This window comes from Scleropages formosus, chromosome 7 (assembly GCF_900964775.1).
Source record: "Scleropages formosus chromosome 7, fSclFor1.1, whole genome shotgun sequence".
In the NCBI taxonomy this organism is placed as follows: domain Eukaryota; kingdom Metazoa; phylum Chordata; class Actinopteri; order Osteoglossiformes; family Osteoglossidae; genus Scleropages; species Scleropages formosus.
In genome coordinates, this window is record NC_041812.1 from 25,702,615 (window position 1) to 25,724,513 (window position 21,899).

The 21,899-nt window shown below is 43.2% G+C and overlaps 1 protein-coding gene across 1 annotated transcript; it reads left to right on the top strand.

The window, feature by feature from the left end:
• Window positions 1-1,038: 1,038 nt before the first annotated feature.
• LOC108926266 (sal-like protein 1) lies at window positions 1,039-12,929 on the top strand. The gene is made up of 3 exons (XM_018738852.2): window positions 1,039-1,484; window positions 8,235-11,650; window positions 12,446-12,929. Exons 1-3 carry the CDS (start codon window positions 1,412-1,414, stop codon window positions 12,884-12,886), a joined length of 3,930 nt encoding a protein of 1,309 aa, XP_018594368.2. The 5' UTR covers window positions 1,039-1,411; the 3' UTR covers window positions 12,887-12,929.
• The last annotated feature ends 8,970 nt before the right edge of the window (window positions 12,930-21,899 follow it).

Here is a 21,899-nt window from a genome sequence, read left to right on the forward strand (position 1 = left end):
TAATCATGTAGGTACTAGGATTTGTGTAACTGTTGCATGATGTTTTCCTTTTTTGTTTTCTTCAGTCCATAGGGACAAATTGTACAAAATACGTTTTAAACAGGAATGGCGTACCTTTATTTGATTTTATTATTAGTGTGTTAGCGGAGAATTGTTAGTGACCGTGATCATCCTAAAGGAGAGACAACTTCATTCTCGGCACGATAATAGAACAGCTCCTTCAACAGCCTCTCTAAAGGCTTAAGAATCGCAGCTTTTACTACGTCTGTACCACCTTCTTACTGCAAAGTGTAATTTCTTGCCTCTTTGTAAAAAAAAAAAAAAAGAAAAAATAGCCCACACTGTTGTTAAGCAACATCCCATCAAGAAGTACAAAAAGCACTCGCAGCAAAAGGTATTTACCAATATTTCCCAAATCACTACCAAAAAAATTTACTAAAGTGAATTTTCTGACAATGTGTTTGACTTAAAAAAAAAAAGAAAAGAAAAAAAAACTTTACACAAGTCACGTGAAATATGTTCCCTTCCCGCGACCTGTGTCACTGTCACGACTCACAGCCACGCTCACGCTCACACACACACACACACACACACACACACCCTGTGTGATAGAACAGCCCGGTGGCCAATGGTATCTCAGGTGGGTTGGGCTCCACATTTTCCACGGAGTTGCGTGGGGCCCTTAAAGTTTGTTTGTTGTCGGAATACACTGCGTGCTGTGGGCTTCACGGTGGGACGGTGATCAGACGACTCTCGCTGGGATTTTCTGCACTTTCTTCGGAGCCCCGAAGCCCGGTGACCCGTGCGTGCGCACATTCCACTCGTGGGAGATCGGAGCGCAGCGCAGGAAGGAGCGGTGTCTCCTCGTGTCCGCGGAGCTTAGGGAAAGGCAAGGCGAGGCGAGGCGAGGCGAGGCGAGCCGAGGGATGTGCGGAGCCGAGCCGCGCCGCTGGGGCCACGGGGGGCTCGCTCGTCGCGTCTCGCTGTAGCCCGCTCTTCGCACTCTGCTGCTGGGTAATGAAGGGTTAACAGGCACAAGTGGCGCACCGGACAGTGGCAGCAGCGGTAGGCTGGGCACAAGGGTTAAAGAGTGTGAAGCAGTGGGAGATCCAGCCTCCCCCACGGATCCACCATTGGGTGCGAGAGCGGAGAGAGACAGGAGTCCCCAGCAAATCAGGAGCTAATTGATTAAAGAGCCTCATTAGAATACGGGTCTGGCCGCGTGCCAATCGCCTTCCAGAGACCCCCCTCCCACCATCTATGATTAATAGAGAAGCCTATTGATAATCATAATTACAGCGGGACACATGCGCGGCGGATGGACTCCATTTCCGTGATTCCCACACGGTTTCTGGTGATATTATTTTTTTTTTTTTCTCTAAATTCTGTCCCGGCTGATGAGTGAACCAGCATGTCGCGGAGGAAGCAGGCGAAGCCCCAGCACTTCCAGTCGGACCCCGGAGTGGCCTCGTCCGGGAGCGCCGGTGAGTGAGCGAGAGTCCGCAGCGCAGCGCAGCGCAGCGCGGCGCGCTTCACTGAGACGCGCACACTAAGTTTAAACGGAGCGCTTGGACTTGCGCGGAGCTCTGCCTTTCTCCTTCGAGTTCTGCTCCTTTCCCGTGTCTTGGGAAGCTCTCCTGCCCTGACGCTCACATAACTTCCCGAAAGCGCTGCTCGGACCAAAGCCTAGGGCTAAAACGAAAAAAAGCGTGTTTCCGAGGCGCACTTTTTTTTATTATAGGCTGCTACAAATAGAACGTTGCACGCTTAACTTGCGTATCATTGCATTTCTTATTTCTTTGATTCATTATGTGGAATTACAGACACAACTATAAGGCCAGTGTGTGTGTGTGTGTGTGTGTGTGTTCACGTGTAAGTTTACGTGAACTTTGTGTTCCGTGCAGCACCGCGCGGCGCTCAGTGTTTGCGCTCTTATGACTAGTTGGAGAGTCTCGAGCTTCAACAAAGTTTTCATACATCGCAAAGATGGGGATTTCACTTTATCCTGGGAGGGAAAAAAAAAACTCACTTGTGATATAACGAGTGCAACCTCGTAAACACAACGGAGGTGGTTTTTTTTAGGCTCTTGGGCTTGTTCGCCGGCGTCAGCTGTAGTTCACACACCGCCTCCTTTCCACACATTACGTGTCCTTTTTCAACCAGCAACGAATTAATTATCAAAAAGTGATGCGCCGCTATGTAAAATGATACACGACTTTGGTCTGCGTGGTACCGATTCGTTCATACTCGCCTCTCAAGTGAATAAAAGTGTAGTTTTTCCTGGAAGGTGAGTGTCGGGCTGTGATTTTTATACGGGCAGGAAAGAGTCCAACCAAAGCAGCACCGCATTATACCTCTGAAGTGCTATCCAGAAAAGAAAGAATATTTCTACTAATTTTGACAGGTCGGAGAATAATAATAATAATAATAATTATTATTATTATTATTTTTATTAATAATAATATTTTTGTTCTTGATCGATCCGATCATTCAGTGTTGAACTGCCTTTCGTAAGAAACAGGATCGGGTGCAGAAAGTGTGATTTGAAATGGTGAGAAAATGAGATGAGAGCCTGAAGTGGCATCACCACTGAAACTCCGTGTGTGTGTGTATATAATATATATAGTATACTTTTTTTCCCTCTCTAAAACAGTGAAATACGATTCTTTTCTTGTTCTTTTAACCTCATCAGATCAGGCCGCCAAGTCTTACCTTTTTCCAATTAGTTGATAGATGAAATATTTAAGGTTGTTGTTGTTGTGTTTTTTTTTTTTTTTTTTAAACGGCGCCTTTTTGTGTCTAATGTACTGTTAAAGTAAGATGTTAAAGTTGAGCTTCAAGTTTCTCATCGCTGTACGCATCATGTACAGGTGAAACACAGTAAAAGTGGGGTTACTTTTGGGTCTGGCTCTCCATTCCTCTCCTCTCCTCATGGACTGTTACACCTTTTTACACTTCTCACCCCAAAAGTCACCTTTCGTGTGTGTGTGTGTGTGTGTGTGTGTGTTTGCATTGTTGTCCTCATCGAGGTGTGTGTGACACATCCTCACTATTCGATCAGTGTGAAGACTGACACAAAAAAGCCCCGCACTGTGTGTTTCCACGACTGAAATCTTTTTTTTTATTTTCTTTTTTTTTTTTTTGCTGCTAACTGTTCTTTCAGAACTATACAACATACTACTTAATAATCATCACGGAACTTGCTGGAACTTAGTACTATGAAGTGAAACGGGTTAGTTTCTCTGTACATAAAGAAATTACGAAATGCAAGACACTGAGAAGACGGGATTTTGGAGAGATTGTACTGTAGGACTTCTTAACGAAAAATAAGCTTAAACGCGTTTTCTCAGCCTAATTTATGTGTTACTTTTAACTTTAGCTTTGCGTTCAATAAAATGAAGTCAAATAAATGCTGTTTGTGTCCGTAAAAGTATGAGGAGGCCCGTAAATTGTACTGTTATTAAATTATAGACTACTAATTTCTTTAACTTTTTTTTTTTGCACAATAACGATTTGTACATTTTTACCAGATATTGGTGTATATCGCAGTATCACTTTCACATACGAAAAAGGCTTCGGGTGAAGTAACCCTGTTTTGTTTTGAACACCAAAACTGTCATTGTACTTTTTTTTTTTTTTTTTTTTTTTTGGTCAAAAATGTTGTACGAAATGACACGTTTGCAGTGTAAAAGTACTAGAGGAGTGCTCGCTCTCTATTAATTTTTTTTTTTTATTTTTTAGTGACCCTGTGCAAATATGAGCTGCGACTCTTATCAGGATCCCTTTGCACATCATTCGTGAGTTAAGTGACACTGATTGAGCAGGAAAACTGATATTTTGTCTTTAATGTGCAGCTTCTGGATTGTGCTGCTCCCTCTAGATCACTTCAAAAGCAAGTGTGTCCCTGGAACATACTGTAGCTGTCATGCCTCTAACATTTTTCCCTCCAATTCGATAATGTGTACAATGGCCTTACTTCTAACTGTCCGTCAGCAGACTTGGAGCTGCAAAGTCGGACAGCAACAAGCAGGCATGCGTGATTTATTCAGTTAGCGAAAGTGCAGCGCTTATAGTAATATTAGTTATTAACAGTCATACATCGAGGCAATGAACACTTGAGTAACTTGGTGCCCAGTAACAAGTGTTTTGGATATGGAGAATGATGCACGCAGTGTGGTCGATGTCCATGGTTGAGGGCGACGTTCTGCGAGAGCTTGTTTCGGGGGAAATGGGAGAAAACTTTGCGTGTTGCGGTGGATTTGTAGTGATGATGGTACTGGTCCCAGCTTGGGCCCGTGTGCGAGTGGAGTGGTGTGTGTGTGGGGTGACTCGTCGCCTCTCTCCTCATCCCAGGAGCTCAGCCGTTGCCCCTTTGCTGTTTTAACCTTTGCCAGGCTTCCTTCAGGAAGGGCGGTAGGAGTGCAGGGCGACGGCGGGCGCTCTTTCGCCAGCTTGTTAACCCCGGGGGTTCAGTGTCGAGGGTAGCTTTGTGGCAATCCACGCTTTGTTTGAGAGGAGGCCTTGTCCGAACGCCGATCCTTCTTCTGCCCCATACTGCTTTGCGTCCACCGAGTAGCCACCCCCCCCAAAAAAGAGAGGCATTTGATAGAGTGACTCCCTTCTGATATTTTACCCTGCTAACAGCAGAGGTTTACATACTTCTCGCTCTTCCATTATTCAGCTTGTCTTTAGCCTTAGAGAAATTCGTAGTAGTCCTTGGCTCCGTTGTCTTCTTCCCCTCTGCTTTATACGTGATTACTCTCCAAATGGCTCCCAAAAGCTGGCGAGATCCGCATCTCTTCCAGGCTAAGGACGGCTTTAATGTGACCCCCATCTAGAGGCGTTATCAGTTCTACCTGAGAGCCGGAGTGGCGAAGACGTGGAAGACTTTCCTTAAGCTTAGTGGCAGTCACACTGTGCCGGTGTTGCAGAATAAAGTAGGACGTTTTAAGACGTGTACTTTTATTTCTGATTTGGATTATTACTGCACTGTTTGGGCGCAAGCCTCTCCACAAATGTTGTCTCATGCCTTTCTGGATGTTGTCTTTAAACTGGTGTGATCGTGTGGTTTCAGGACCTTGATTTATCATCACATGAGTATTGTGTGCTTGTTCGGTGTCTTTACATCCACTGAAAGGCTGAGGGATGCGACTTGGTGCAGTTTTTTTATTTTTTTATTTTTTTTTTGGTCAGTGGAGCAAAAACTGTTCCCAATGTTTGTAAATTTTCCTACAATTTTGAAACGGGTTTCCTCAAGTTGACTACATTTTCGAATGAACATACATTTTTCAAGAAAAGGCCATACGGCCAAAGTTTTCCCTAAAGAACACACTATATTAAGTTATCTTGCTAAAGAAAGCTGCTGAATGACACGCAAATAGCCAATATTTACTTTCTAAAATAATTTCTCACCGAATTTCAGCCCATGTTCGTGAATGCCATTTCCACAGTTGTTTCTCCGAAGTCTGCAACGTAAAGAAAGTGGTCTGCGTTTTTGGGACAACTGGGCTCAGAATGTCTTGAATTGAGGAACTGAGAACAACAGTTTCATTCATTTCTTTGGCGTCACAATTGTCGGCATTTATTTAAATACTGCTGCACAAAATACTCCATTAGCAACAAAGGGACATTTTCAAACTGCGTGTTCTTTTTTTGTATTGTTTTAAAATATACTACTCAATGAGATCTAGATATTTTTGGTTTTGTTAGTGTTAGATTCATGTTTATACTTTATTTAGACATGGTAGTACTCAGGAAGTACTGTAGTGGAGGTTTACAAAATTGTTCCCAAGTGTCCTTTCTTGTGTTATGTTGAAACCACATCTAAAATGTGCTAAAGTAAGAATAACATAAGAAAAGAACCAACCAGGATGTGCTTGTACTGCTGTGTAAATTATTTCTGTGTATTCTGTCCTTTGGAATAATTAAGAAATGTACTCTTGGCTATGTCATATTAGACTGTTTTTCCTTTGTGGTTGCCGGGTTGTTCAGTTAGGAATTTCTCACAAACGCACACAAGACTGAATTGGCCAAATAAATCTCAGTTTTTCAGTGTCTTTTTGTATGTGTTTCATTGCAAGTTGGTTTTGAGCTCTTGGCCCTGTGCAAACAACATTTCAGCAGAATATGGCAATAAGTCATTTGTTGTGCTTGTACTGTTAATTTTTTTTGAGGGGAGTGTTTTTAATTTTTGTGTCTTTCTACACTATGTAAATTTGTACTTTCTCTGAGTAAAAGTTTATTTTAAAGCATTCTTTTCACATTTTTTATAACTTCTACAATGTAAATTTACTACATATTGTTACATTAAAACAGATTTTAAAATATTTTTATTGTTTCTTACTGTAGCATAAATTGAAGAAGCTAATTGATAATCCTTTTTATGTTTTTTCACCATATTACTTAATCAGTTCCCTGGTACAAGTAACTTTTTACATCCATATTTAGAATTAAAATTCATTTTTATCTTTCTCAGGAAAACCATCTCAAAATATAAACTTTATAGTTCAGTTTTAATGAACCAATCATTTATAATGAATATAATAATGAATTTGTCAGTGTGTGTTGGTACTTTTGTGTGCCTGTTTCCTGTATTTCAGTTTTGTTTTAATTTAGTTTATGTCGTCGTATTCGGTGACAAAGTGGGGTTTTGCAGCAAACCAGCGCATCTCTCATCTGTTCGCATTAAACCTCTTTCACATCCAGCTGGTTTAAGCAGGGATTGGTAATATTTAAAAGTTGCCTACTCCTGTGCGCATGATTTGGTGGTGCGAGGCTGGGTTTTTACTGTCATGGCAACTTTGTGTTGCCTGATGTTTTAGTGCAGGGAAACATTGAGGAAGATAATCCCAGAATTAAACAAGATCTGCTTTCGGCGGCTGCTGAGACAGTCAGGCAACAATGTGCTAGCGGACCCTACCGTGCAAACAATAGATTCCCATTCTGCTTTTTCTAAACAGCACTGGGCCAGAAACAGAACATTTTTTTTGAATTTGCAGACAAATCCTCATGCAGATCCTAAGAGACAATAAAGGCCATGGAAGGATTTGTAGGAAGTCACTTTCTAAAGCCGTTTTTTAAATCGCCATATTTTAAAAGACCAATGGTATACCGGTGGAAGCAATATGTCACAGAGTTTATGCGGTCATCGCAATTTGTTTTTCTTTGAAATAAATACAAAATGATTGGTGTGTGTGGGATTACCCCACAATGGACTGGTGTTCCATCCAGGGTGCACACTGCCTCAAGAAACCCTCTGCTTCTGGGACACCCATCAGACCACCACCCAGCACTGGTCAAGTGGTTGCTGATGATGGAACTTGTTTCTGATGAGAGAGTTTACTTTTCCATCACTGAGCATGTTCCTTGTTTGAGGCTTTTGAAGAAGTTGTTTATGAAATACAAAACCAAACCGCATTCTACAATTTAATTGTGAGCATTGAAGTATGTGTGTATTTTAAGAAGAAATTAAAATTCACCTTTTTTCCTTCATTTCTCTTAACATTTAAACACTAAAATGTGCATATTTTTTAGGATTTGTAGACTTGTTTAATGACTTCAGTGAATTTTGACAAGTCAAAAGAAATATAATTACAGGTTTGGTGTCCAATGTTGCTAAGGTGACAGCTGAACCCAGCTGTTAAACGCATCGTTTTGGTGTTGTGGCTACCTTTTGTAGCCAAGGGCTTTTGCTCTTGTCAATCTCTGACTGCAGGCTGAGTGCTTACAAATTAGTTTAGTAACTAGTATGAATTTGAAGGTTGCTGAAAATCAACAAAGATGACAGCATCTTGAAATCTTAACGAATCCTTCGAATGACTGTTTTGTACTCACTGGGCAGTAGAAAATGAAGCCTATGAAAAATTAGAAATCAATACTTTTTTTATGGAATCCCAGTGTCTGCACTTCATAGCATGTTGTGTTTGATGGATTATCAGAAGAAAAATGATTATCTAAAATGACTGGACTGATGAAATTGACATGTCTTGAAAGATCTTTTTCTATTTTTTTTTTTTTTTTTAAAGCAGTGCTTGAGAAGTTATATTGACTTTAAGACTTTTTCTCGCAGTGGAATATTTAACTTTTATTTTTTTTTTCCCTCCATCTTCAGGGAATGTAACCTAAGTATAAAACAGGCTTATGGTAGACTAACAAAAGAATTTAAGCTGCAAAAGCTGCTTCAGCTCCAGTACTTTTCTAGGGACTAATGCTGTTTTCTTCACTGTGTTTTGCAGGAGATGCTGAACCCTGCTTAGAAAATCCTGTTAGTAAGGACTCTGATGCCCACATTTGTAGCTGCTGTTGTGCAGAGTTCTTTGAACTATCAGATCTGAAACGGCACCAGAAGAGTTGCACTAAGAATCAATTGGTTTTAATAGTGGACGAGAACCCAGCATCTCCTGAAGCGTTCTCACCAAACTCGCCATCCACTAATCCAGATGAGCACATGATTGACGTGGCTAATAACGGAGATCAAGCTGAGTGTGGCGACCCTTTGGAGCATGATGTGCTTGCCAAAGAGGAGTCGATGGATGTGGATCCTTCCAGTATGCACAGCAATCATGGCAGTGCTGGAGATCACAGCAGCAGTGATGGGAGTAGCTGCTCCATCAGTGACAACAGTGGGGTCAGCGACCTTGCAGGCCACATTGCTGGCACCCCAGCTGCACCCACACCTCTTCTTCAGTTAGGCAGCATGGCTGAAATGAGTAACTTCTCAGTGATCAACAGCAACGTTATCATTGAAAACCTGCAGAGCACAAAGGTGGCAGTGGCCCAGTTCTCCCAAGAGACCCGCTCCCGCAGCAGCCCCAAGGTAGCCGTGCCAGCCCTGATGGAGCAGCTCCTGGCGTTGCAGCAGCAGCAGATCCACCAGCTGCAATTAATTGAGCAAATCCGCCACCAGATTTTACTGCTGGCCTCACGTACACCCGAGACACCTATACCCCCTGCCTCGTCGCAGGATGCAACACGGACACCTGCTAACCCGCTCACTGCCCTCAGCTCTCATCTCTCACAGCAGTTGGCTGCCGCTGCAGGGTTAGCTCAGAGCTTGGCCAGCCAGTCTGCTAGTATTGGCAGTTTGAAACAAATGGCTGCAGCAGCAGCAGCACAGCTACCTGAAAGCAACCTTGGTAACAGTAGCGTGCCCCCTGGCAGCAACTCATCCCCGGGCACCGGTATGCTGGCAGCATCACCTCTGAGCACACATCCACCTGACAAACAGCCCACACACCCGCAGCTCAACACCCCGTTGTTAGCAAATGCATCCACCCGAGCCTTTGGCATAGGTAGCTTGTTGAACTCTGCGGCAAACCCACTTCTACCTCAGCCGCCTCCTGGTAACCCTTTGTTCCCCAGCTCTCTAGCCAGCGTTGGCACAGCAGTAGAAGACCTGAATTCTTTGGCTGCTATAGCTCAGCAGAGGAAAAGCAAGCCCTCCAGCAGTACTACTTTTGAGGCCAAAGGCAACTCGGAGGAGGCCTTCTTCAAACACAAGTGCAGGTTTTGTGCCAAGGTGTTTGGGAGTGACAGTGCCTTGCAGATCCACCTGCGGTCTCACACCGGAGAGAGGCCGTACAAATGCAACATCTGTGGGAATCGTTTCTCCACACGCGGGAACTTGAAAGTTCACTTCCAGAGGCATAAAGAAAAGTATCCCCACATCCAAATGAATCCCTACCCGGTTCCCGAGCATTTAGATAATATTCCAACAAGTTCTGGCATCCCTTATGGCATGTCCATGCCCCCAGAGAAACCAGTCACTAGTTGGCTAGACAGTAAACCTGTTCTCTCCACTTTGACTACTTCGGTAGGGCTGTTGCTCCCACCAACAATCCCATGCTTGCCACCTTACATCAAAAAGGAAGAGAATCACTCTATCGCTATAACCAGGCCTTCCAGTCCTGTTAAAAGTGACTCAGGAGCCACTGAGGAAACGGTAAAAGTTAATGACAGCGTATTGGAAGAAGGCGGTGGTGGCACTTCGCCTACCTCAAATGATAAAACTAAAGAGAACAACCAGACTTTCAGCTTCTTTACAGGTTTAAGTTGTGCTGCTGAGAGTGCTGTAGAGTGTGCGTCTTCTAATAGTCCCCCCGTTACCACCAATCCACTATTGCCTCTCATGTCAGAACAGTTTAAGGCTAAATTTCCCTTTGGATGCCTCCTTGACCCAATGCAAGCATCTGAAACCTCCAAGCTCCAACAGCTGGTTGAGAACATTGACAAAAAGGTGACGGACCCAAATGAGTGTGTGATCTGCCACCGGGTGCTCAGTTGTCAGAGTGCCCTGAAGATGCACTATCGCACACACACAGGAGAGAGGCCCTTTAAGTGCAAGGTGTGTGGCCGAGCGTTCACCACCAAGGGCAACCTGAAAACACACTACAGTGTCCATCGTGCCATGCCTCCGCTGAGGGTCCAGCATTCATGTCCCATCTGTCAGAAGAAGTTCACTAACGCTGTTGTCTTGCAGCAACACATTCGTATGCACATGGGAGGGCAGATTCCCAACACGCCTCTGCCAGACAATTACGCTGAATCCATGGAGTCTGATACTGGGTCATTTGAGGAGAAAAATTTAGATGACATAGAAAACCTCTCCGACGAGAACATGGAGGACGGCCCCGATAATGGAATCCCTGATACACCCAAATCTACTGATGCCTCCCAGGAGAGCTTGTGTTCCTCACCCGTACCACCAGAGATAAAGGGAAGGCCAAGCAGTCCGGAGAACCAGAAAAGAAAATTCAATCAGTGTTTCAGTGAGGAGTTTCCGGCCAGTAAGTTAAAATCACTGGAGAGTGGCTCAATGGAGGGTGACTGCCGCACCAATGACTCGTCATCCATCGGAGAGGACATCGAGAGCCAAAGCACAGGGAGTCCAGCTATCTCTGAATCTACCTCTTCTATGCAGGCACCCTCTCCTACAAGTGGAGCTCCCATGCCCCACACATCCCCCAGCTTTGAGGAAAAGCAGCACAGAGCCGTATTGTTGGAAAACCCCACTTCAGGTCTCATGCAGGTTTCCAATGTTGGAGCGCTGGACCTGACATTTTGCAACCCACCAAAAGATCCTCTGAGTATGCTCTTCCCCTTCCGTGAGCGGGGCACCCTCAAGAACACAGTGTGTGACATCTGTGGCAAGACATTTGCTTGTCAGAGTGCCTTGGACATCCATTACAGAAGCCATACCAAAGAGAGACCATTTATTTGCACAGCCTGTAACCGTGGCTTCTCCACCAAGGGGAACCTCAAGCAGCATATGCTCACCCACCAGATGCGAGATCTGCCATCCCAGCTCTTTGAGCCATCCAATCCCAGCCTCACACCCAGCCCCAGCCCATCCATTCTTCCCGTTAGCTCACTGTCATCCATGATCAAGACCGAGATCAACGGCCACCTGCAAGGCTCATACCAGGATAGCAAAGATCCCACAGGTGGCCTCATGAACTCCTCGGCTGCCACGTCTCCCGTCTTGCCCTCTGCTCCACCTCGTAGAACACCCAAGCAGCACTACTGCAACACCTGTGGGAAGATGTTCTCCTCCTCCAGTGCCTTGCAGATCCATGAGCGAACACACACTGGAGAGAAGCCCTTTGCTTGTACCATTTGTGGCAGGGCCTTCACTACTAAAGGCAATCTCAAGGTTAGATCTTGTTTATTTGTTGAGTGGTATTTTGCATTTTATTAAGTCTTTTATGATCTCACATTGTATTGAATTTTATTCCAAATGCACAGCAATGCACGAATATTCAGATATAATACATCAAACAGTATTTAAGTAGAGTACAGCAAATATAACTTTAGTTCAGAGCTTTCAGCAGTTTTAAGGAACAACCGCAGTCAAAATGTTCTTTTACTTACAAAATCTGATACTTGTTACTTTATTGCTATGAAATTGTACCTGTTTGGAATTTTCCCAGATTCACAACCTTGTATGAATTTTGTTGATTCTTAGTTGTCTGCGATTGCTCAGTTACTGAAGCGTGCTTAATTCCGGAGAAGGAATACAAACCGCTGTTTTCTATAAGAATTTGTAATAGTTTTGTAGTCCATCCTTGCACCTCTTCAGAGAGAATGTAGTCATTATCAGCCGAATCCATTCCATCATAGCAATCACAGTGTAAATACATGACTGTCCCTGTGTGGGGCGGGGACAACATGTATGGTTCAAAAATAACAGTGGAGTAGGCATCACAATTTTAACCAAACTATACTTTCCATGCATTCTGAAGTATGGCTGAATCAGTTTCCATCAGTGGACTATTGTGTTTTTCTTCATGACTTTTAAAAATGTTAGAACTCCAGTGTTCAAATGAGCTATAGTTACTATCTTGGGTCATATTATAGTAAGTATGTAACAAGGAAGAAAACAAGCAATTTGGCCTGCTCTTGTTGCCTGTTTCTAATATTTTATTCCATTCTCCTGTTATATTCACAGGTCCATATGGGAACACACATGTGGAACAGTGCACCTGCCAGGCGTGGTCGAAGGCTCTCTGTGGACGGCCCTATGGCCTTCCTGGGGACCAACCCTATCAAATTTCCTGAGATTTTCCAAAAGGACATTGCAACTCGGGCTGGCAACGGGGACCCAGGAGGCTTCTGGAATCAATACACAGCAGTATTCTCCAATGGCTTGGCCATGAAAACCAACGAGATCTCCGTCATCCAAAATGGGGGCCTCGCACCCCTGTCCAGCAGCATTGGAAACGGGGGCAACTCGCCCATTGTAGGCTTGACGGGAAACCTGGAGAAGTTGCACGGCATGGAGCCTAACGCTGCTCTCGCTGGGCTAGAGAAGATGACAAATGCAGAGAACACGGGCCACTTTCGATTCTCGAGGTTCATGGAGGACAATAAAGAGATTGTCACTAACTAGAACTGCTCTGAACAACAGGCCCCAGACAAATATATGAACACCTGTATGGGAGAAAATCACAATGGAGAGCAGCTGGTTTTACTTTGGAAACTAAAATGCTACATTTGTTTTTTGTACAATGTACAATGTTATTGTTAACTATTTGTACAATGTACAACATGTTATGGTTTTAAGGAACTTATTTATTAGTGACTGTACTGTTGCTTGAAATCAAGTGGAAGCATTAACCTTTTTTCTTCATTTTCTTTTTCTATGACCTGAGTGGATTTGTATGAGGGATTTCAGTGTTATGTTGACTCACCGTTTCCAGATTCGTCAATATAGGATACATTACCTTGACATTAAGTTATTTTATATGTAGTATGTTTGTTATACCTACATAATCTTTGATGTCCATGTAATGCATTAGAACTTTAATAAACAAACTAAAATACAAATGCTGTAAATAGTGTATGTTTCTGTGATCCATTCAGCTGTATAACATTTTTTTTTCCTTCACAGAAAATATATACATTGCAGACAAGTAACTTTTATCATCTTTTTTTTCTAACCTGTATTGTTTCTGTATGGCTGCTATTTCTTTTGTTTTTCTTCATCTCGTCCCTTACTGGTCCCGTAAGTATTTGTTCTTTAATTCTAGAAACAAAGTTAAAGCATGTCTGCAACTTGACTTTTCTGTTTTTACTGACCAAACATTTTGGGTCAGTAATAAAAAGCTATATGACTATGAATTTGAATTTGTTTAAAAGTTACATGCTCAAGGAGTTTGGCTGAGCTGGGGCCTCAAATTGTTTTAAGAGATGTTTGCATTGTGTTTTAACTTTTTGCCTTTTGGGAGGGGGGAAGTGGGGTTAAAGGTTAATGCAAAACTGCTTTTAGAAGAGAGCTTTTTATGAAAACAGTTGTCCTAATTGTTTGACCTCAAGAAGAATGGAAAAAAAAAATGTAAGTATCTTTCATGGGCATATAATACAGAATTCCCACATTGCTGCTATGTTTTGCATCTCCATTAAGATCACATGCAAACAAGTGTAGATGGTTTTGTAAATACTGTCAGCAACAAATTGCATAAGTAATGTACATAAAGTCGTTAGAAGACAAAGTCCATCTTGACCAAGGGGGTAAAAGTATTTGTTTTTATAAATGTGTAAATGTGTCTGGGCTTGTGTACATATATACATACATAGATATAATGTTTAAGAACACTTGGACTGTTACATGCACTTTCTTGGAAAGTTGGAAGATGTTTCTGGGTCCAGTTTCTCAAAATTTTAATACCTACTAACATCTACTATGCTGTACTTCCCTACTCTAATAATCAAATACACCAGTTTTGCAAAAGAAAATGATGTGTGCTTGGTGTTCATTTAAAAAAAAAAAAAAAAAAAAAAAAAAGACATTTTTATCTGGTTTATTTTAAAGTGATCGCGTTTAAAAGATGCCACGTGAAAAGCAGAGCAACGTTTCTTTCATCGTGGTGACATATAATGCCCAGAAGGCCTAATCTGGCCATTGTTCGCTATGTTAATTCTCTTTTTGTGATGCGTTTAATGGCCCTTCACTCGCGCCTTTGTCCTCCTCTATTTTATCATGTACATTTGCATTAAGAAAATAATACAAGCTTTTCGTGTCGAAGGTTCCGTTAATGATCAGATTAGTCATGTAATGTAGATGGGCCGCAGTCATTAAAAAAGCTTTTTATGGATATCGTCCAATTCATCGTCAGCGCTCGGAATCTTTAATTACATTATCGATTATATCGATATTCTTCCTCGTCCGTCTTTTAAACCGCTGCGTTCGGTTGCGCTCGCCGCTGCAATATTGTAATCGTCGCATTTTTTCATCAAATAATAATACATATTTCCCGATTTTTCCACAGTTTTATCTTACCGCTTTAAGACGCACAAAATCTTTTCGGGGGAAAAAAAAAAAAAAAAAAAAATTAAAATGTACGCCGAAAGTCTACATGATTCGGAGCTGAAAGAAATATTTGCAGTTTGAAAACGCGAATGCGAAATAAAAAAGCGAACGAATTACAAGAGGCTTTTAAATATTCCTTTCAATGATCACGAAGAAAAAAACGACGATAATACAATAACAATTACACAAACTGTCCCGACTCAAAAATGCGTTTTCTTTGTGTGTTCTTAACCACTTATCTATTTAAATACTGCATGGGTTCGAACCCCCGATTAGTCATTATCCAATACCGCAGCATATAATAATACATCGCTGAAATTATACAGAAACAGTAAATTTGTGGTCATTTTTATGTGTATACTACAACAAAATAAAGGCACTATACTTCTGCAATTATTTGTATTTTAGGCAACAAACCAAAAAGTAACAAGACTTCAATTACATTAACGGAAATATAAAGTTTGATGAGCGCATTTTCTGAAATTGGCTGCATAATATAGGGACATGGATAGGTGCGTATAAAATATTTCAATTAAAAAAAAAAAAGAATGCGGTTAGGAAAAAAAAAATACATCAATTTTATAATGTTAGCAGGAAACAAATTACTGCAAGCGCGAAAAAGGGAAAATGACAAAAGTTACACAGACGGATCACTAGACAGTTGCGAAAAGTCCTCAAATTAAGGTGAAGTTTGCTCGTCTTCTGCACGGTGGTCTCTCGTACACCCCCCCCCCCCCCCCCCCCAACCCCTCGTACCTCCCCATGCACTGTAATTCTGCTCTCATATGTACAGTATTTAGATGCTAAATGATCACTGGAAATTACCAGGGATGCACACGACAAGACCCCCCCAGCGCCAGTTCTCGTTTCCACAGTAACATGTGGCCCCGACTGGACTTTTTTCATTCCCACCACTATATAGTCGCTGCTTCCAGCTTTTGTGCAAGAGTGCCACTTAATGTTTTAAACACTTGCCAACCATAGGCTACGGGTAAACACGTACTGTAGATGAGCCCTTACACAAGTTAGCACGGCGGTGGCCCGGGTGTTGAGTTGGAGAGGGTGCACCCGGGCCCCCGCCAGCCAGCCCGGTAGAGTAGCAAACACGTGTATCTGGACTGTGAGAGGAAAGCTTTGAGCCTAGTGGGGGAACATGGGAAATCCACACGGATTGGTCTAGATTGGAACCCACAGCTCAAAAGCCCAGACATCAACACTACCTGCTGCACCACTGTGCACGCTTACATATAAACACCTTTGTGAGTGAAAGCTTACCACAATTTACATTTATTTAGCAGACACTTTTGTCCAAAGCAACTTCCAATGAACTCTATCTCAGTGTAAGGTGACTTACACTGCTAGATACACTACTTACAATGGGTCACTCATCCATACATCAGTGGAACATACTCTCTCTGTGTCACTCACACACTATGGATGAACCTGAACAGCATGTATTTGGACTGTGAGAGGAAACCAGAGCACCCAGAGACAAACACAGTGAGAACTTGCAAACTCCACACAAACTGAGCAGGGATTGAACCCATGACCTCTCACACCACCCAGGCACTGTGAGACAGCAGTGCTACTCACTGTGCCACCCAAAACTGCTTACATTTACACATTTAGCTGATGCTTTTTTCCAAATAAACTTACAGTGTTATGCTTTCAGTTATTTACCCATTTATACAGCTGGGTAATTGTACTGGAGCAATTTAGGGTAAGTACCTTGCTCAAGGGTACTACAGCTGGAGGTGGGGATCAAACCCATGACCTTTATTAGAGCCAAAGGCAGCAGCTCTAACCATTATGCTACCAGCTCTCCAATGTCCCATGAAGACATGTATCTCACCAAATCTCAGGTTTTCAGACTTTCTTCACATCGGCATTGTGTAAGAGCACAAATCGCTTACCTAAACAAAGTTCTTCAAACAATCAGTGCAGAGATGAGGTAATTATTACATTAAGTTGCAAAGGCTTCATTGTGTTGCATGCCTTCATCGTAGGGGGTGTTTGGAGGAGCTCATGATGGTATGGTGAAACTGAAATGTGATGGGGGCCTACACATGGGGTGAGGATGTGATTTTTTTAAGACTGGTTTTATTGGCAAGGTCAACATTTACAAACTTTACAACATGTCAAGAACTTGTATTACATTTATTCATTTAGCAGACCTGGTTCTCCAAAGCAACTTACAATGTTACAGTTATAATTGTTCACCCATTTATACAGCTAGATAATTCTACTGGAGCAATTTAGGGTAAGTACCTGGCTCAAGGGTACTACAGCCAGAGGTGGGGGATCAAATCTCCAACTTTTAGATCCAAAATCAGCAGCTCTCACCACTATGCTACCAGCTGTCCCTGTTATTGTGTTAAGTGTATTAAGTGTATTAAATGTACAACATGTATTATTAAGTCATTGTTAATAACACTGCAAAATTACCAGTCGGATTACATCAAAGAAAGAGGAAAGAGGCAATAAATAAACAAAGTGGCAAAGAAGTGATGATAATGTGAACATCTGAAAATGCGGTGAGGATACCATTAAGTTGTGGTGAAAATGTCATCCAGCGCCGTTTTGGATGGACTCCTCTCACGGTTCTGTAAGAACATTTTCATGCGGCACGGTGCTGTGGGGCAGCGCAGCTGTCAGCTTGGCTTCGACTCACTAACTTGCTTCTTCAGTGAGCAACATCCTGCATGTAATTCAGAGTAGATACTCTGCATTATTGCATTTGCTGACTTCTGCTTCAATTAGAAAAACTCCCCTTGCGGCAAAACGACAAACCTTGTCTGCAGGACACGTGTCATATAGTTTTAGTTAGTTATAAGAAGAAGTTAATTAATGTCCCTCATCAGACTGTGAGCATCTTCCATCCATCACCATCAACCACTTGTCCCGAGCAGGGTCACAGTGAGCTGGAGTCTAACCCAGCAACACAGGGCACAAGGCTGAGGTGGGGAGGGGATACACCCAGGAAAGAACACCCATCTATTGCAAGGCACCCCAAGCAGGGCTCAAACCCCAGACCCACCACAAAGCAGGAACAAGCTGAATCCCCCACCAGTGAATGTCTTCAGTTTCAGTAGATTCACTGCTCTGTAAAGTCTTCTTTTTACATTTATTCATTTAGCTGATGCTTTTCTCCAAAGCAACTTACAATTCTTTACCGATTTATACAACTGGGTTATTTTACTGGAACAATTTTTAGGAGAAGTACCTTGCTTAAGGGTACTACAGCTGGAGATGGGATTCAACCTTGCAACCTTTGGATCTGAAGGTAGCAGCTCTAATCACTATGCCACCACCTTATGTTCCTGCAGTTTGCTATTTTCATTTGCTTCCAGTACCTGCTTGACATTTTCAGATGACTAGACAACAAAACGGGTCTGTGTAGATGCGTATATAAATAGTTTTTTTTTTTTTAAATGTAGCTATTTATTCAATAGTAGAGCAGCCGGTTGTCATGCATCCCTGGTTACTTCACGACCCTGTGTTTCGCATTTGGCTCCCTATCGATTGACCTGTGAGGGGATATGGGAGTGCTGGAAGCTCAGGTGGCAGAAATGTGTGGAATTGATCGTCTGCACCGGGGCTTGCGGCTCGCCGCTTTTCCACTCGGGTGGCACGCCCAGCAGGAGATAGCGATGAGCGTGGTGAGCGAGCTCACGCTCCTCACCACACCATGTAGAGCACATGTCATAAAGGTCAGATCAGTTACTTATGTTTCACTATTTCTATAGGTAGGGTTTAAAATCTGTCTCTGCGTGGTGCTGGTTACGCTCACACACGCACACACACGCACGCACACACACACAGAGACAGAGCTTTTGTATCTGAGCTTAACCTCTTGTCAGCCTGCCCGGGGTGCCGTTTTTATTTACTGCCTTCCAGCAGCACTTGTATTGATTTTTGTTTTGTGGTTTTCATAGCACATGCTGTCCCTTGTAGCTCAATTGCGCTTCTTCCTTTGACGGTTTAGGGAGGCTGCACATGTGGAGGGCAATCGTTCAGTTTCGCTAGAGATGGTGGGGTCCCTTTTACGCCCGTCGTCGATCACGATGTCCGTCTGCGCGTTATTTATGAGTTCGGAATTCCCAGAAATTAGAAGAATGAGGCATGGCCAACCGCGAAGTCTGCTGCGCAATTTCCGACGAACCTCTACCCAGCCTGAGTTCCAGAAAGAAGGTTTTTAGGGATGTGGGTAACCGTCAAGCTGCCACTATTTTGGCAGTTGTTGTGCATCCTGTCAGACCACCCAGTTCAGTGCATGGTCATCTTCACTGTAACAGTCACCCCTCACACGAGCAAAACTGGCTGCTCTCAAGAGAGAAGGAAACCACGCTGAGCCATTCTTCTCTGAACGTGATGCTGACAACATCAGACCGCTTCCTTCAGCTGGCGGTGTCACCTGTGGTGAACTCTGAGCACTGATCTTTGGGAGCTGTTAGTGGTCCACCAGTGGTCCAGACAGATGTAATTTCTCATGAGCTTTGTCATCCTCTCTATTTTCACTATGTACACACTCATGGCTTGACTTCTCAAAGAATGCAAGCATGTTCATGGTGGCTGATTGATCTTCCATTCGACATATTAGATATTAAATATGTACACCCCCCTTGGAGAACTAATGTACAGCCTTATAATTATGGATTACATACATAGTCAAAGTACAGGAACACACACACTGTCTGAACTGCTTGTCCCATGCAGGGAGCCAGAGCCTAACCTGGCAACATAGGGCATAAGGCCAGAGAGGGAGGGGACACACCCAGGACGGGACGCCAATCCATCACAAGGCACCCCAAGCGGGACTCGAACCCCAGACCCACTGAAAAGCAGGACCCGGGCCAACCTACTGCACCACCTCTCTGAGTGCAGGAACACCACAAACCAATTCAAAATCTGTTGCTCCTGTCATTTCATTTGTGCTTCACAAGTATTTCATCAAAGAAGGTTGTCGATATGCTGCTGTTTTTAAGTCCCACATACCCCTTTTCCTACTGTGTGATTTAGAAAAAAGCGAGACACATTTTCACTGAATTTCAGGACCTACTGTAGCAAAGGGGTTATAAAACACAAGCTGTCAAGGAGACTTTAGAGCCGAGATCCACGAGGGCCCTGTTTTGGCACCCTGCTGCTACGGCAGACCAGGGGGTGGGTTTAGAGACACTTGAGTATACTTTAGTTGGGCACTCAAGCCTGTCCAGGAGCAGCGGTGCTCCATTTCCCAAAGAGGAGCGGCACCGCTGGGGACGGCCCATGAATGTCTGTCCTGTCCTTTTCTTTTTGTTGCTGCCATTACTGTCCCCAACTTATCATCACCAGCAAAATTAAACAGCCTTTTCCACAGGGCCATATTGCTGAAGAGTCATTTGCTTCATTGTCATGGTAATTCTTCTATAGAGGCCAACAGCGTGTGTGCTATATGATGGTGTTTTATTAAAGCAGAAAGAAGAAGACAGTTCCCGTAAATGTTCTCCCTGGTTTCGTGCTCTCTGAATGTTTTTGAATGAAGTTTTTATTTTATGGTTAAAGCTGTGTAGCTGTATGGTTGAATGCAGGCAGATCCTCTTTCTGTTCTCATTTCTGGAGTCCCATTGCAAGGTAAAGTAGGCCAATTCCGCCCTTCCCCCCGCCATCCGAATTACAGCCCGTAACCTTAGCCTAGACTGTCTGCACCACGACTTAAATACACAAAGAACCATGTAGAATTTCATTTAAACTATTAGGTTACTTCATCACAATCTAACTTTAATTAATGCGAGGCTCATATATTTTTTAAAGTTGTATAACTTGTTAAGTAGATGTGCTCTGGTCCCATTTAGCACCGAAAGAAACAAACCTGAGATGCGTAAAGGCTCAGATATTCCTACCTTAGCAGGTGTTCTGTATGGCTGCCAGGTGATATTTTAATTACTTTGGTCCCGTGTGCTTGACAGTGCAGGCCCTTTCCTTGAAGCGGAGGTCGTTGAATTTCGTTAGCTCTCATCGTGGAGTGGAATGCAGCGGGCAGTGTGAAGTGAGGTCCTCATTTCTTTAGTTGGTTCCCGTTGGCTTGGGATCGTCCAGTTCTGAATACAGGTGGTCCCCGACGTACGATGGGGTTACGTTCCGCGAAACCCGTCGTAAGTCGAAAATATCGTAAGTCGAAAATGCATTTAATACATCTAACCTACTGAGCATCATAGCATAGCATACGTGCGATGGCCATTATGGGCTTGCTGCCTTCGTGCTGAGCAGTTATCTTGAGTTTCTCCTCAAGAGTAATTGCCCGCCTCTTATTCTTCCCACCAGTAGCAGGAGACAAACATGGGCTTTCTGTGACATTGTGAATGCACAAAACACAAAGTAGATATAGGGGGGGTATCTGTATAGCAGACTGGGAGATGCCATTGCTGCCGCTGCCCAGCATCGCGAGAGAGTATCGCACCGCATATTGCAAGCATAAGGCAAGCCTGGGAAAAAATCAAAATTAAAAATTCAAATTACGGTTTCTACTGAATATCTATCACCAGCTCACAATCGTAAAGTCGAAAAATCGCAAGTCAAACCTTCGCAAATCGAGGAGCATCTGTATGACCGGTCTTGTCTTTTTCGTGTTCACCGTTTTTTTCTTGAGTTCTTGTCAGATTGGTTATTGAGGTTTGGTTATATTACCGCCCATCCCTTCATTATCAATAGCTGCTTGAACAGTACGGAGTCGTGGTGGACCGGAGCCTTTCCCAGGAATACAGGACACGAGCCAAGGCAGAGTGTTCCCTGGACGGGATGACTGTCCATCAGGTGGTAGCCACACACACCCATACCCATACCCCTTATGGCCAAATTAGAGTCATAAATTCACATGAGATTTTGCACCCTGTGAGATAACAGAACACCCAGAGGAAACCCACATGAACACTAGGAGAACATAAAAAAACTATGCAGAATTAGATGTATTTGAACCCATGTCCAAATGCATATCCCAGGTGCTGGAAGGCACCAATGCTACTAGTGTTGCCCCAGTTAAACTACCTGCTAAAAATGTGGTTTGCCCAAAAAACTTTTGTCACTTGCTGTGAAAATCACATAAAAGAGTGCAGCCAGA

Bases quoted from the DNA above. Each gene is read 5' to 3' on its own strand.
- LOC108926266 (XM_018738852.2), top strand. From the start codon at position 1,412: ATGTCGCGGAGGAAGCAGGCGAAGCCCCAGCACTTCCAGTCGGACCCC. The intron at 1,485-8,234 runs GTGAGTGAGCGA...TGTGTTTTGCAG, and splicing joins GGCCTCGTCCGGGAGCGCCG to GAGATGCTGAACCCTGCTTA. The intron at 11,651-12,445 runs GTTAGATCTTGT...TTATATTCACAG, and splicing joins CTACTAAAGGCAATCTCAAG to GTCCATATGGGAACACACAT.